Source organism: Spea bombifrons, chromosome 4 (genome assembly GCF_027358695.1).
Source record: "Spea bombifrons isolate aSpeBom1 chromosome 4, aSpeBom1.2.pri, whole genome shotgun sequence".
NCBI lineage: Eukaryota > Metazoa > Chordata > Amphibia > Anura > Pelobatidae > Spea > Spea bombifrons.
This window is the reverse complement of record NC_071090.1, coordinates 9,332,470-9,349,567: the sequence shown is the minus strand read 5'-3', so window position 1 is coordinate 9,349,567 and position 17,098 is coordinate 9,332,470. Positions and strand designations below refer to the sequence as shown.

Here is a 17,098-nt window from a genome sequence, read left to right as displayed (position 1 = left end):
ATTGATGGAAGTGCTACATCTGATGTAAAGAATTATGTAGGTGGGTAAATCATAGGCAGAGAGACTCCAAAGTTCTCCAGAAATACAGATGCTGCAAGAAGAGTCACACATTTCCACTAGATTAGAAATGCTAAAATGCAATGCGAACCTAGCACGCTCCTGCCTTCAAGCATATGATTTGGTAGAGACATGCAGGGACCAGTAAATACGGTATATAGAAAGTACAGAGACAGTTTGACAGAAAAGGCATCTTTATTTAAGCCTTTACAGTATACATTTTGGGAGCACGTTTCTTATGGTGCATCCAGAAAGCAACAATGAAGACACCAATCACAAACACTCCAGCAGCTATTGTTCCTCGAGGCCAGCTGAAGGCAGAGTGGTTTGGAGACATATTACCTGTAATGAGACCACACATATTAGAGAGTTTAGGCAAGTCAACTAGCACTAGAGTCCCAGGTGCTGACCATTTGCCTCAGAAGTGCAGTTTATGTTATGGTAGCCAGCTAGTTACCTTCCATTTCAACAGTGGCATCCAAGACACTAGCAAATTCTACTGGTCCATCTGATGATATCACCATGTCAGATTCACCTGGATTTACCTTCTTAATCATTCTCTCTGGAAAAAGAGCGTTTGTCCATTAGCAAAAGTTGTGAAACTGCTATGTGCTATACCAGGTAGACTGACATGAAGAGCATTTCGAGCGCAGATCAATAGCCACAAGTTAAGGTTGGAATAAACTTACTTTTTCTTCGTGCACAAGTAGTACTACATGAATCGAGAGTGGATGGGACACACACTGATGCACTGCAGTGGAAGTAGACCTGAGGATTGGCATTTATAAACAGCATTAAGACCTAATCCACTTTAACATCTATTAAGATCAGGTAGTGCATGGTGGATACCATGAATGTTCAGATTTACCATACTAAGTGTCCAAATGGAGAAGTCTCCATTCATTGGAACAAACATCTCAATTAAGCGTTTGATAATGCCTGGGGCTAAAGCAGTGTTGCTTCAGATAAGCGTTTGTATACTTCATGGTCCAAGTTATGACAGCGCTTGATAGAAAGAACTGTACCTTGTTTAATATATCTTACTGTATTCAGTGACGACACTTTAGAGTAAACGTGTTCCATAATAAAAGTGGGAAACTTTAGGAAAATGTAGATTACAATCCTATTCTAAGGCAATAGGGCCATCTGTCCTGATCCAATCCCAACTTACTCTAACCAATTGGTAACTGGTACGATGCTAATGAAGAGCTTAGAATGTTTAAACATAACCATTACCAGTCCTTTAAGTGCATTCTGAGTGCTTCCATCCACAAAAGCGAAGGTGCTGATCATGAAGCGCTGATAGTGGGATGGGAAAGGAAAGCTCAGAGATAAGGCAATAATAGGCTTTAACAGAGTGAGGTAGTTGTCTCCAGGGAAAGGGCACCTGGGGAGAAGGAAAAGTCTGATGTCATGCTGACCAATATATACTATACAGTTCTGAGGTAAACCGAGAACTCATGGAGAGGCAGTAGTAGCTAGATGCGTGCATTACCTATCCACCAAGATGGGCCATTGGGGTAGCTGTGTGGGATCTGCAGAGGGATTGGCCCAGCACTCATTCAGGATTAAAACCAGATTCGGATCTGTTCTCTGAAGAATCCGGACTTCCAAGTACACTGGATCTCTTAGTACTTTCTGAACAGGGTAGTCGCCGCCAGTGTAGTATGAGGAATATTCAGGATCTACACCAGAAGAAGAACACAGGCAGAAGGTTAAAACACAAAAGCTGTGCGATCACTCCATTCGATTTCAGATTTTGGGCCAGTATCACATTACCCCGAGCAATCCTCATCTCGAGAAGAAGCGGCCCCACGGTAGAGATAGGGAGAGGAGGGGGTAGCGTAAACACCTCAACTCGCAATGGAACAATTCCACTCCTGGAGTAAAGGCAGCGAACGGAGACTCTGGAAAGCAAATTTCTCTTTTAGAGGGATATTCCAGGTGTTGAGGCAGTATGGAAGCAGAAAAATGACAGGTTTACCTCATTGTACTATCCCTTGTGATAGAAGCTCCTTGCCACATCCTTATGTCTCGTTTCGCCTCTATTGTATTTTCATAGACCACCGAGTTCTCATTTATCTTTTAAAATGAAACAAAAAGTTAGGCAAGGGCAGTACAGAGGATAAGGAGTTTAGAAGTACAAGCATTTTACATGAACATCTAAAGTCCAAAGAAGCAGGGCTTTGTTCCCATGGACCATCTTGTCTTATTCATAGACACCATAGGGTATCAAAATAGGATTATAAATCACAACTGCAAAGTTTCATCCTTACTTGCTTTGATGCTCCACAAGACAAGGGAAAGCGGAAAGCGATGAACGAGTTACTCTTGGAAACTCGTAATTCAGGGCATGAAGTTGGATTCACGTTGACAACATTGACAGAGTCCAAGATTAAAGACGGCATGGTCACCTCTTTAGAAACAGCAACCTGAACGTAGTTGTCAGGAGCGCATTGTGCAGTCACTGCAGAGATACAAGGCCGACAGCACCGTCAGATTGACCTAAATCTTAATCCCAGACCCTTTATACTAGAACTATATGAACAGCTACCATCTTACATCTCTATAATTGCATTTCATCCCGTGGATTGGGAAAGTTCAACGAAGTCTGCTGATGCTATATAAATTAAATGCAATACATTTCAAACAGGTCCATAGATTAAATATTTGAGACTGTTCGTTTTAATGGTATGTGGCTCTATTTGGGGCTTGTAGAAACAGAGTTTGACTACAGCTCTTTAGTCTACCCTTTTTTGTTATGCTGTAAAGACTCAAACCTTACCCAGTCTTTGGTTTTAGATTCCGGATTCAGGTGCAACAAGTACTTTATACAGCAAGGGACTAGACAGTTTGAATCAAAGGATACCTTGGGTAGGTTTTCCATATTAAAGACTAAATGTAAGACAAGATCACTAGCAAAGTTGCCACTTCCAGCAAGAGCAGGAGTAGAGTAATCTTTACTTTATCAGTCATTGTTCGGTAAGAGATCCATACTCACGCGGATTCCCATAGTAGCAAGGCATTGTAGCATCCATAGGATTGAAGCAGCACCCAAGGGAGTCACAAAGCCCACTCGATATCGGTGGTGTTGCACAAGGCAATCGGTCTTCTCTCATAACAGCCGCACATATATTGGGTTTAGGAGCATCCATGGCTAAAAAGACATTTGTTTTAAACTTAGAATATCCCTCACCCATGTATTAAACATTCTAGCTGATTGAGAGCTAGAAGGAATCCATGACTAACAATTCATGGTTAAAAAAAAAAAAAAAAAAAAAAAAAAAAATCCTTCAACCTTAGATATACTTTTGCATGAAATGCTGGCCATTTACAAGATTTGATGTTGAGCTAAAGCTACTTATCAGTTTATCTCGTGACCAAAAATCCTTAAAATGACTTTGCAGAGTATAGTACTTTTTCACTACAGAAAATAGTGAATACAAGCCTCCAACAGAAACCAAAGACGCCGTTGTAGCCCTACAATCATTGTAACGGTATAATCTACTTACCTGGCATGATTGGGCATTTTAAGTCCCTTTTGTGTTGTTGAGCTTGACCGTTGATAACTTCTTCTAGACTAATAGTCATCACATGATCACCATTCTGTGAATACAGGTCATCCAAGTTAAATTGGTGGCATCACATACTGGATAAGGCTGTCACACCTTTACTCACAGAAAACTCTGCCCTGTTTGAAAACTGGAACAGTGATCACAAGACACCTTGTACAATATATATACCACTAGACAATAGATACATCAAAAATGTCTAGGGCGGACAAGGCTATATTACTCTTACTAGACACACTTTACCTTCTCTCTTACAAAGCACCCATCATATGCAGCACCAACCAGCAGAGAGCCATCCGGTTTCTGCCCTACCCAGATCCCACAAGCAGAACTGTTGCGAAGGTCACGAGTTTTCCCTTTGTGATCTGTAAAATGATGCATTTTAGCAACACGAATAATCCCATGTCTGTTTAGAAGACGTGGCCATTAACACACATTCAGTTTAACCCAGTCATAAATAGACCCAGTTCAAGCCAGTGTAGATTAAGATTCACTTTAGGTCTATGGACAGGCATTATGCCGCCAGGGCCCCATCTTACACCTATAATAAGTGATCTTATTACCATGTCAGCCAATAAATGGCCCAGGCAATGTTGCTTGATATGGTGATAGGACAGCCCAATACCTCATACCTTGAGTAAGACTACAAGCATGAGATATGCCAGCTCCAGGAGAAAGCATAGACTCATCCAGTTACCCAACTTTAACAAAGTCCAAGACTCAGAGTAGTAACCCTTACTGATACAAACACCTATAGTCAACAAGAACAGTAACCCAATACTGACACCAGATTACTTAAGGAATCATCTGGTACCAGATTCCACAAGACCCACTGTGCAAGCAACCTCACCCACAGAGATCCAGGGCAAGTTCAGGGAAACCAGATGGAAGCCTTTGTTGCAATTAATTCATACCGATTTACCCCAGGATCACCTTTCTAGGTGCCCCAGAAAGATACTTTGAATGCACAGCTCTACCTCCAGCCAGATGAGTTTGGCAAAGCACATACAAGGTTTTCAGACCAAGGAACCCTACAGGTTTATTACTTACTGCTGAGCCACCATAAAGCTTTTTCCACCCATAGAATATTTAGGCATACTTACCAAGTGCTCTCAAAACAAAAGCTGAATCTTTAATGTTTGAAGGAAGAGAAAACTGCAAGTTCGCAGCACCACATCTCAAATAGGAGGGATCATCCCAGAACCCCTGTGCACCACAAAGCAAACATTGCAACCCATAGCTCCATAATACAACCGTAAAGGCCCAATCTCTAACAGAACAACCCATTCTGGCTGCAGAACCCATACAGCTACACCCTTCAAAGGGCAGATCTTTATACTAAGAAAAGAGAGAAAGTGGGAGGGTATGTTATGTGAATCTCAGGTGTCCCAAATGCAATCACACTCTTCCCAGGTCCACAATCAATTACCCAAGTTTTTATAACATTAACACTTTTATGACCCAAAACATTGCTGGAGTGTAAACGTGCATGGATATGCAGCTTTGTTATCAAGCTTGCCTTCACTTATGGGTTTCTCTGTTTAAATGTATTTTAATAACCGGCAGAATGTTGTCGCACAACATGATGTGAATAATAACTCCCTAAATTGGGTGCAATGAAGCCCCCTAACGGACGAAGCCGGGCTATCATGCGGTTTTTAGAATTTTGTCAACTAATAATGTATAGAACAAGAGATGACTTTGACCCTAAGCAGGTAGTAGAATCCCCAGCACACAATGGGTTCAGACTACAACTCCCATCATGCCCAGTCCAGGTTTGGTTTGATGAACGTACATTGTCGTTAACAGCCAGAGGTTGAAAATCCCAACACATAGAGATCTCTTTAAGACACAGCAAAGCTGCATCTTGCGGGGCAGGAGTCATTCTCATCCAGACACGGTGATCTTATTTAAAATCACTTCCAAAATCCTGTATATTTTGGAGGATAATTGGTATATAATGTAGGAGAGTGCTGCTTTACTGTGAACACTTTATTTCTCATTGAAAGTAGCTTATATCCCAAAGCAGTATAACGTTGCATGGATGACTATAAACAGATTGTAAGCTTGTTGGACCAGGGCCCTCCTCACCTGTTGTTTCTGTAATTCAAATTGTTATGTCCTGAGTACCCATTGTACAGCGCTATGGAATATGATGGTGCTATATGAAACAATAACTAATAATAATGCCCTTTGCATCATGGGAGTAGAGGAAATGACGAGCTAACCCAGTAAAAAGATAAATAGAGAAATAAATAGACCCTGGTATTTTAAGGCCTAGTAGATGATAAATCACAGGCAGTCACTACACCAGCACCATTAGCATGCTCCATGGTCTCATTTACAAGTGTGTGTATATATATATATATATATATATATATATATATATATATATATATATATATATATATATATACTCCCATGACTATATTTATATATGGCTACGTCTTAATTATATGACCTTGGCCGTATCTCTAACCACAACCTTCAAAATAAAATTGTCCTCCTTTGACCATTTTAAATGGTGGCAGCTGATCTCTGTAGATCTGTAGACAAGTGATTGCGGGCAGTGTGGGAGCGTGCACAACGTTGACTAGTCCAGAACAAAAAACACAGAGATATCTGTATTTACTGCGTTGGTAACGAGTGATGATGCGGATTTAGTGGTGGTTACTGAGACCCGGTACAATGAACAAGATGATTGGTGTGTGGTGCCATACCAGGACACGTTATGCAGAAAGGAGATGGCAGAAATGCAGGAGATGTCGCCCTTAATGTAAAAATAGTTTAAAGTTCAATCTGATACAAAGTAATAAGGAGAAGCTAGAGATAGTTTGGCTAACTTTAGAACAATGTTCGCATTGGTGTGATACATAGACCCCCACGACTGCCAGAAGAGCCCGACCGTCTACTAATCATGAAGATCTCAATGAAAAGTGACCTTATCATTATGGGAGGCTATAATCTACCTAATGTAGGTTGGAAAACAACACCGTGGGGTCAGCCAGGAGTAGAGGCATCCTAACATCCCTTAGAGAGACTGTGGCAATTGGTAGAGAGAACAAGGAACGAGGCTGTGCTGGATTTAGTATTTACTAATGGAGACTTTATTTTGGATGTCATTGTAGGAGAGTGTTTGGGCTCCAGGTATTATCAGTCAGGTTTAATATAAGGAGAGAAGTTACATTGAAGCGCTTTATAATCTTACATTTTTTAAAAATGGAGAGGCTGGTAGGCCATTCTTTGATGGTCTGAAAATCTTTAGATGGTGTCCAGGAGGGATGGAGATATTTAAGAGATGATCTGCTAAAGGCTACAGAACATTGCATGAAACTTGTTTGTAAGACTGAAAGAAACCACTGGTCTCCACAGATGTGCTTTTAGGAATCATAAACAGACTTAAAATGAGGAAGATTGGAGCAATTATGAAGCTAGGCAAAGTGCATTAAATACACCAAAACACAAAGGAGAAAATTGCAATGTTAACAAATAGGGTGCTAAAACCTTTATTACATACATTGATAGTATTGTGATGCCTGAGCACCAACAGGGACTTTGATTACATCACATTCTAAATACATACATTAATATGTTGCTGGTTGTCCTCCCCCTTGCTTCCATTCTACTTGGAAGGCTTTAAAGAAGGTTTTTGAGTGTTTCTGTAGGAATTTTTGCCCATTCATCAGGTAGAGTATTTGTGAGGTCAGGCACTTACGCTGGAACGAGAAGGTCCGGCTCGCAATCTCCATTCCAGTTGACACCAAAGCTGTTTGACAAGTTGAGGTCAGGGCTCTGTGCAGCTGGTGAAGTTCTTCCACCACTAATTCATCCAACCATATCTTTATGGGTCTTTGTGCACTGGGGCACAGTCATGCTGGAATAGAAAACATTTAAAACATTTACCACAACCATTTAGCATTGTCCAAAGTGTCTTTGTATACCGACAGGGACATAGTGGAATAAAAATGCCACAGTAGATTGTCCCTGAAGATTGTTTTTGGAGGGAGTTGTATACTGCCTTCCGGCTGCCATTCCTTGAAAACTTGGGAAAGCCTAGAAGGCCCAGTCATACCTTAATTTAGATCATGGTTGGATGGAAGGTGCTGCATATGTCCTTACTTTTGTAAGTGCACTACTATTCCATTACACATCATACACTATTAGTACGTACTGACAGTTAACTTTTATTTCATTTAAATATCATGGCGCTATTCATTAAATTTCACTTAATAGAATATTGACTCTGTCACCGTTTATTCCTCACGTCTAGGACTGTTAGTGCAGTAGTTTTGGTTAATACAAGTACTTTTAATTACACATAGCCCGGAGGGAAACCAGAAGATGCTCTTGCATTAGAGAAATTAGACAAACCAATGACGTGATTTTTTTGTATTTTATTTAGACTTTCACAGAGTGCATTCTGGGACTTTGGCTTCTGTGACGGCTCCAGATACCAAACAGAGCTAGAAGAACCACCAAGATGCCTCCTACAGCAGCTGTTCCTCGTAACCACATCAAGATTGTTGAGTGAGGGGCATCAGAACCTGAAAGACAGAGTCACGTTAGTCCATCAGTTTTGTGTTGGTTTATACAACAATGCCAAGGAGCCCCTTATGTTAATTGTGCATTATATCCAATTTTTACAGGTTGAGTCTACAGATGAAGATTATTCAGCCACAACCTCATTAGTTTCTGTAAGGGACAAAGCATTAACATAAAAGTGTTTATGCCACTCCAAAATTGGAAAGTAGGCATCTTAATCTAAATAAGACATTTGATTAAAAGCAATCATGTTCAATTTGGACATTTTACCTTCAACAGGTTGCACATTTGTAGGTACTACTCTTTCAGCAATAAAACCTCTGGTTACAGGTTCTACTTTTTCAGTGCCATTGAAGGCAGTTTCTACCCCAGAAGCTTCTTTTCCAACATCCATGATCATTTCCAGATCTTCAGCGACCGCACCAAAGCATCCTTCCACTGCCACATTCTCATCCGAGGTAGATCGCAAAAAGTCTTCATTTACAGCAATGTGTTCCACAATTTCATCATCAAACAAGCCTTCACTCATGGTAATGGAGTCTATTCCAAAAGAAAGAATTTCTTCCCAGTCTGAAAGAGACTTTTCAACATTGAAGTCTCTTTCCAGGGATTTTAGTTTCACAATCTCAGCACCACTTAGGCTTTCGAAGGACTCTTCTCCAGAGAAGAAAACTGGTCCATCAGATGTTACAATAGTGGAGTCCTCATAACTCAGCATCAAAGACTGTCTCTCTGCAACAAAGTTTTAAGGGCACAGTTAGTACAAATCCATGAGCATTTGTTTGGACTGTGTAGGGCTATAGTCCAAAGCCAAAAAGTCTTCCGGTAACCATCTAGAAATTGATGGCAAAGCCTGAAGTGCTGCATATTGCCCACCCACCACCACCTTACTTCTCCTTGCCGCACAAGTAGTTCTGCATGAATCAAAGGGTGATGGGACGCACACTGAGGCACTGCAGTGGAAGTAGACCTACGGTGAAAGGGGTGGGGAGAAAAGGTTAGTGTAAGACACAACTCCCTCATGCCCTCTTTAAAAAACACAAGCGACTTATGGCTGGAGGCACATAAAGACAAGGGTGTTTCCTCTCATAACATTCACCTTAGAGAGCCCGAGGCATCTTAGTCTACTGTGCCATTACTGCAGGGCCTTGTGATTTTGTACAGAGACTGCTGTACGGGGAATTAAACCCCCAACAAGAATCTTAAATAAAAAAAGGTTATAGCCACAATGTCATATGTGACCAAGTATCGGGCTAGAAGAGGGGTTGGAGTGCACAGGCCTTCAATCGGCAATACTCTTAACAAAAGTCAGTCACAATAGACTTAATAGGCAAGAACCCAAGTATTAGACTTTATACACTTGAAGAACATGCATAATATTGTATTAGTCAAAGGCTTTAGATGCATTTTACACATTTAATAGCTGGCCTAGGATTACTTAAATAAAGTGGAACTTAGAAAAAAGAAAAAAAAAAAATTGTCTCTCAAGATTTAATGTTAGTCGTGTCCTACAGCATTTTAAGCAGAAGTGATACTACAATCTTACTAACGAACGTTTTGGTAGTTTAGTCTCAAGCAATTTGTAATTCGCAACCCACAACGTTTATGTTGGGGATTTCAGGATTGTATTGTTCCAACATTGTTAGTCAAGTCTGATTGAGTTGGATACCCTGGAAAACCTTCCATACATCAAGCGTTAGGTATGTTAGTAATATATCTGAACCCAAAATTAGTAGTTACCAGTCCACCCAGGGCAATCTGGGTTCTTTCATCCACAAACGTGAAGGTGCTAATCATGAAGCGCTGATAGTGGGATGGGAGAGGCACATTCAGTGATGAAGCACCAATTGGCACTAGTTGGGTGAGGTAGTTGTCTCTTGAGAAGGGGCAGCTGGTGGGAGAAAAAAGGTTAACATCACAGTCTAGAATCCGGTCTACAGCCTAAAACCAAACCATTAGTTTGACCGTTTGAGATTTAAAAACTAAGCCATTACCCATCCACCAAGATGGGCCATTGAGGTTGCTGTGTGGAATCCATAGCTGGATTGGCCCAGCAGTTATTTAAAACTAGGACCAGATTCGGATCTGTTCTCTGAAGAATCCGGACTTCCAAGTAAACTGGATCTCTTAGCACTTTCTGTACTGGGTAGTCGCCATCAGTGTAATATGAAAGATAATCCAGGTCTATAAAAGACAAGGACAGCGAGTTGTAGATTTAGATTCCATTTGTCAACAGCATTAGCAGATTTCTCTACAGATTGTTACCTTGAGCAATTCTCATCTCCAGGATCAGGGGTCCTGTAGTAGATATAGAAGGTGGTGGGGGGAGAGTTAATGTCTCTACTTGCAGTGGAAGGACAGCATTTGTCGAATAGCCACATCTCACCGTTACCCTAGAAAGCAGAATCAAGGCTATAACAGCTCACTACATCCCAAAATCCCCAATTGGAGTAGAGCTCAATGTCAAGTAATCAGTGTCCCCTCCCCAGATGGACCCTGTAGAGATGTATGATCAGACAATGAAATGAATCGAGGCAGTAAAACACATTGTCAGTCATGATGTGCTTACAGAAAGTGTGACATGATACCATGACCAGTTAACCTTCTGTTATACCTAGCCAGCAAGACAGGCTGACTGGCCCTGCATAACTCAACAGGTGATGAGGCTTCCTCAGCTAAACATTTTTTGCCAGCTGGTTTAATCATGCGTTATACAGGGTCCTGACATTCTTGGGATAGATTATAAAGCTTACCTCATTACACTGTCCCTTGTGATAGAAGTACCTCTCCATGTTAATATGCTTTTCTTTGCCTCAATAGTGTTCTCATAAGTTACTGGGCCATCTACCTGTTAGCAAGAGAACAAACATCTTGAGATGGAGGAATTTACATGATCACTTATGCTCTGGGCCAAGTATAATGAGATGTTTTATGCAAAGCCAGTTGAGCTACCCCCCCCACCCAAGTTTTACTCAAACAAGGACATTCATTTCACACTTTGAGATTTTATTATGATTTATGGCCACCAATCGTAACACTTCTGCTTACCCGATTTGTGCTGCTGCAAGCCAAGGGAAACTTGAACACTATGAACATATTACTCTTCAAGACATTGAGTTTGGGACAGGAAGCGGTTTCCACATTGACCACCCGGACAGAATCCAAGACCAAGGATGGCATGGTTAGCTCTTTAGATAGGGCTACAAGGAAGCTGTCATCCGTGCACTGTGCAGTCACTAAATAATGCAATTCACCATGTTATTTACAGCTTCTGACATAGAAACCAACATCACCCAAGATTTAGTCTATACCACATTGACGTCGCCACACTAGTTAAACAATTCCGTAATTACACACCATACATCTAAGACTTTTTAACCGAAGCTTTAAGAGACTTCTGTACCAAGCCCTTACAAAAAGGAAGTTTGAGGTCTACCTTGCCATTTCAGTGCGGTATTGTAAAAAGACTGCTTATGTTTGCCATTCCACTTACGTTTATTTCCATAAAAACAGGGAACTGCAGGATCACTGGGATTAAAGCAACACCCAAGCCGGTCACAAAGGTCTCTGCTCACAGGAGTAGTACCACAAGGCAGTCTGTCTTCTCGCTCGATGGCAGAACACACACTAGGGCTGGGAGCATCCATAGCTGATGGAGAGTAAAGCAATTCACACCCAAAGTCAATACTAGAATTCAGTTTAAACAAATTTAGCCCCATTAAAAGTGTTGATTACTTGGAACAGAAGGGCACAATGCTAGTTTGGGGACAGCAAGCAGACCAGGAGTTCTGTGTGACTTTAAACGGACACTCCAGTCATAGGACAATTTAATTTTTGAGGGTAACCCAATGTAACTGGATGCACAGGAAGCATTCTGGAATATTTCAACTTTCCTGGCTCTGATAGGAAGAACTATCAGACCACGAGAAGCTGCTTCTCGTGAGTTTCTTTTATCTATTCAAATTATAAAGAAAACAAAAGTATTTTTATTGAAGCGCGTGACCTCTAGTTGACAGAGAAACTAAAGCCTGCTCGCACTCAAGGACTAGCGTTTACCACCCTTGGTGTCAAACTAGTTTAACCACCATCACCTGGCAGGATCGGGCACTTGAGGTCCTTTTTATGGTATTGAACCAATCCATTAGTTACTTCCTCCAGGCTTATAGTCATCACGTAGTCTTCATCCTGTGAATATAATAGTGTTGCATTAGAAGTCTTTCCTTGCCCAGGCACCATTCCCTCAAAGTCCCAGTTCCCAAAATTGTGACAGACAGCTTGTCATATTGGTCATAAGGTACAGTTACAGAGGGGCTGCTTGAGAGACTAGGGCAGGTTTGTCAGTACTACAGAGTAACCAACATGGAGGTGTGGGTAGAACCTCTGGAGCTCACCACCCGAGATATGAGGCATGCCATTATATCCCTATTGTGCTGCGAAACTGCTATTCTATACAGTAGCCAAAAGGCAGTCTATGAGCAGAGCCAGAATAAGCCATCTCAGTGTCTGGGGCAAAGTCAGATCATGCTAGGGTGAAGTAGTTGGATGAGCTGGACAGACCAAGCACAGGCCTCATTTTGTAGTGCTTGGAGCAGTTGCGACCACAGCTTTAAACTCCACAGATTAGGAACCTTACCTTCTTGCTTACATAACACCCATCATATGCAGCACCAACAACCACAGAGCCATCAGGTTTCTGTCCTACCCAGGATCTACAAGCAGAACTGTTGAAGAGATCATGAGACTTTCCTTTGTTATCTGCAAGGAATACAAATGAATCAGTTATCAGCAGGGTATAGGCTCCCAGTGATTACATACAACCCAAACTTTTAACATAAGACATTTTATTATTGGTTTCCACCCATCACCATGTTCACAGCATTATTATTGAATATTTATTAAGCAATAGAGAACCCATGATAGGTACATTGACTCAGGAGGAAAAGCCATGTTCCAAGCTACAAGACGAACACAGCAGCAACCCCCCCCCCCCATTTACACTGCAGATGGGTACATGTAGAGTAGGAGATTTATAACTAAACCCATGGTGTTTTTCTTTAGCTTAAAATTTCACTACAGGAAAAAGCTAGAGATCACCATAGTTTGGTTCCACAGGTTAAAGTGTCCTGTGCATTAAGAGCAGAGCCAGCATGCAACATATTGTTTAGCCCAATATACCTCCATACATTGATGCATCACATATGGAGAGCCACAGAAGAGTTACTAGTTCTACTCATGCCACAAGCCTTCTAACAGACCACACAGCACCCCAGAGTTGGTTGGCTAGTCCTCCCAACATTTTTTCTTTTGACTGAACTTACATTAGAGCAGACAGACAACCGGTAGGATAGCATGGATTTAGCCCATGATTAGACCATACCAACAACCACATTGGAAAGCAGTTGTATTGGCTTACCTATTGCTGTCAACACAAAGGCTGAATCATTGAGCAAGAAAGGAAGCGTAAATTGCATGTTTGTGGGGCCACATTGTAGATATGAAGGATCATCCCAAAATCCCAAAGAACCACCAGCCAAACACTGCAATCCATGGCTACATAGCAATCCAATAACTGCCACCATCCAGGTAGCCCACCCCATCCTGCCAGCAGCTCTCAGTATCGCACCTATGAAATGGGCAGACTTTTATATGAGTATGGTAGCCTTTTCTGTGCTAATTGAAGGTTCATTTCAGCAGGTACTCATCAATTACATTAATTATGTTGGAGTGTATCAGCTTAACCCATTAATGGTCTATTCCAAATGCAGCATTAGGCTATCTAATCTACTATCCTAGTAAAAAGTGGATACTTGTTAAGAGGCTGTTCTCAAGTGTAGGGGACCCATTACTTTGCATTTGTATTCTATTTTTATAAGCTACAAGGTAAAGCATAAATCTGCCTGCCCTACCCTGGTCATACATCAGCCATCCATGGTGAGACGTTCAAGGGGTTAAATTCTTCTATTAGCTGGGGGCTGTAACATTTATTTAAAAAAATGGATGTTCAACCTCACTGAAATGTACAACTTTTCTAATTAACACATTGTTCTCCATTTTATTATCTGTATTGGGAAACCATATGTGAATTTATGTTACATTTTAAGGATTAACCTAATTAATCTGTAGATTTTGAAGAGTGAATGCAGCTTTATCAATCAATAAATAGGTCATGTGTGCTTAAAGTGACAATTCAGAATAGTGCATTTGAAAAACATAGAGTTTGATGGCAGATAAGAGCCATTTAGCCCATCTAGGCTGCTCTAAAGATCTGCTTTAGATTCAGGATCTCTTTGGTAGCCTGGCTCCCCAAGCAATCTGATAATTCTAAAAAATGCATCTTACAGGGTCATAATGTTTTAACCTGGTAAATATAAGTGGTTACAGCACAGGGGAGCTTTTGTCAGTAGGTTTGTATGATGAATTTTATTTGGTTACAAGTAGAATGGCTAGATAGCTCCTTCATTTCTGGTTGAATGATGGAGACATCTGGTCACTGTGCTGTACTATTTCTCATGTCATCTCTGTAAATTTAGATTATGCTGGAGGTCTTGCTAATGATGACTAAGATGGTTTTCTTGGCTTCACTAGAGGGTTAAAACCAGTGCAGTAAATTATGTGGATGGAGCTTCTGAATCGGACTGGGTGCAGAAGGTCAACTTCTCAACTACGTACATCAGCGTGGCCAACAGGTTCCTCTGTCTATGTTGTTGAACCAAACCTCTTATGATGACCAACCCGAAAAGTAACTGTTGGCCACCCATACTCTTATAGAGTCAATACGGTTTTTGGATAAAGATGACTCTGGTACAACGTTTCAAAGAAGATTGTATCACCATAACAACTAACGGAATGATAGAATCAGCAGAACATACCATTGTTTGCCATGTTGACACCTTTTAGTTGACACTTTTGCACAATCGCTTTTTGCACATAAAAATATCCTCAATCTCGAATCATCCAACATTATAAAGAATAACCAGTTCACCAACTACTAACAATTCTCATTGCTGTAAATATACGAGGGCTACGTATAAAAGTGATTCTGTTACACTGCAACAACCACTGGGCCACTCTTTTAGCTGATGTGTTGATATGTTGGTAGTACAGTCATAAAAGCCCAACACTATGATTTTCCCAAAAAGGGACTGTTCCTCTAATGAAGGAAAGTTGGGAGGTATAGTATGTGAATATTCATTACATATTCTCAAGCTGTCACCTACACCATACAAAAACTCCTTCAGATCCCAATATGTTTAACATCCAGTTTTAACCAGTAAGGTATTTTTGCGATGTCAACAAAAAGTATTGGAACTTGGGTGTGCGGTGATGGGAGGTATAATTCACAACAGATACGAGGGTTGGAGGCATGTTCCTCTGCCAGTCAGTGCACACAATGGTGGGTCTTGTATATTGCAATCCCACCTCCTCAATACTCCACCTCCTAGCCATGTCCCCCCACTGCCCTCCCTTCCACCCAGGCAGTGTGGAATCCAACATCCATCCATAGCTATGACTGTTCCATTCTACTGATGTGAAGCTGAAGCTCTTGGCTGCTTACATTACTTAGCAATGGATTATAAAGTTCTCGTTCTTCTGCTCCCCTGCCTGCTTCTGCTAGGTAAGATTTGTCCTTCAAACCTTTCTGCCTTTGGCATAGCTAAATTCTTCATCTTTCTTCTGCCTTCATCTGTCATCATCAAACAGACCCCACAGAGTTAACCCACTTGCTCTCTCACCTTAATCTCTGTTGTTAATAGGGCATTAGATGCTTTCTTGGATTATAGTCAACGGTTTGCAGGTAGACCCTGAGCTACCAGGCTACAAGGGCCTCAGTGGTAAATCTTGATCTTAATGCCAGCAATTTCTAACGAACCTCTTACTAAATACATTTTACCGCATCCCAACGCACGCCCAAAACAAAGACTTCATTGTGGAGTTGGAAGACTGATAAAAAAAGGTTTTCGTTAACTTTGCTTCTTAGTTCCAGAAAGAGTAGCCGGGTCACCAGGACTGGATTACATTTGGACGTGCATTCAGTCTGTTTTTAACAAGGCTCGCCAGAGGATTTGTAAATGCTGAAAAGCTATAGAAATATTTGAACTATTCCGCAGTGTGCTGACAAACTGAGTTGGTTATTTCTGAAGAAGTGTTATTTAATAAGATGTAGGTGACAGATCTGGTCATGGTAAACACACACACACACACACATATATATATATATATACATATATATATATATATATATATATATATATATATAAATATATATTTACATATATTAATATATATTTATTTATACAGTACATATATACTATGTATACAGTATACATTGAGATTTTCTTCTAAACTCCAGAAAATAATGTAATTCCAATAACATTGTTACTAATTAATAGTTTTTTCTAAGTATCTCACCAAAGGACCATTATGGTTATACAACTATACTCAATCAGTGTTAGAGATGAGTGGATGTGTTTCAGTGTATACAATAGTTAGTAACTCTGCCAGCATAGCGTTTAATAATACATTTTTTTGATGTTTTTTTAAAGAAGACCTGCTATGTATGGATCCATGGCTAACCTTCCCACTTTGAAAATGGCCAAAGAGTGACATCTTTGTTTCGGTGGGCTGTGTCTGCAAGCTAGCTAGGAGATAGGGCCTTATTGAGACTTTCACTTGTTGAATCATTTAGGAGAAAGGATTAGATTTATAAAATCTATTGTTTTACATACTTTCTATAAACCATTGGCTTTTTGGGATATAGATGCACTCATACACAGCAAACATTCTAAGCTCCTAGAAAAGAAGGAAATCAGGGGAGAAAAACAAGTCAGGGGTATTTGGGACCCAACAAAGGACTGTCCCACAAGTCCCACTTTGACATTCAGTACTCTTACTTCCAAGGACTAGAGGCTGTCTGTTCGGTTTAGACA

The 17,098-nt window shown here is 40.7% G+C and overlaps 2 protein-coding genes across 2 annotated transcripts; both read right to left on the bottom strand.

Annotated features, from left to right (window-relative positions):
- Positions 1–256: 256 nt before the first annotated feature.
- Positions 257–5,514, bottom strand: LOC128490353 (zona pellucida sperm-binding protein 4-like). Its single transcript, XM_053462204.1, has 13 exons — positions 5,425–5,514; positions 4,733–4,835; positions 3,873–3,994; positions 3,570–3,663; positions 3,059–3,214; positions 2,334–2,524; positions 2,042–2,139; positions 1,837–1,964; positions 1,553–1,742; positions 1,294–1,444; positions 747–825; positions 515–619; positions 257–399 (listed from the first exon to the last, which is right to left on the bottom strand). Exons 1-13 carry the CDS (start codon positions 5,512–5,514, stop codon positions 257–259), a joined length of 1,650 nt encoding a protein of 549 aa, XP_053318179.1.
- A 2,513-nt stretch (positions 5,515–8,027) lies between these two features.
- Positions 8,028–13,735, bottom strand: LOC128490352 (zona pellucida sperm-binding protein 4-like). The gene is made up of 12 exons (XM_053462202.1): positions 13,585–13,735; positions 12,805–12,926; positions 12,263–12,356; positions 11,665–11,820; positions 11,220–11,407; positions 10,925–11,019; positions 10,437–10,564; positions 10,166–10,355; positions 9,912–10,062; positions 9,063–9,141; positions 8,442–8,903; positions 8,028–8,173 (listed from the first exon to the last, which is right to left on the bottom strand). Exons 1-12 carry the CDS (start codon positions 13,640–13,642, stop codon positions 8,028–8,030), a joined length of 1,869 nt encoding a protein of 622 aa, XP_053318177.1. The 5' UTR covers positions 13,643–13,735.
- Between the last annotated feature and the right edge of the window lie 3,363 nt (positions 13,736–17,098).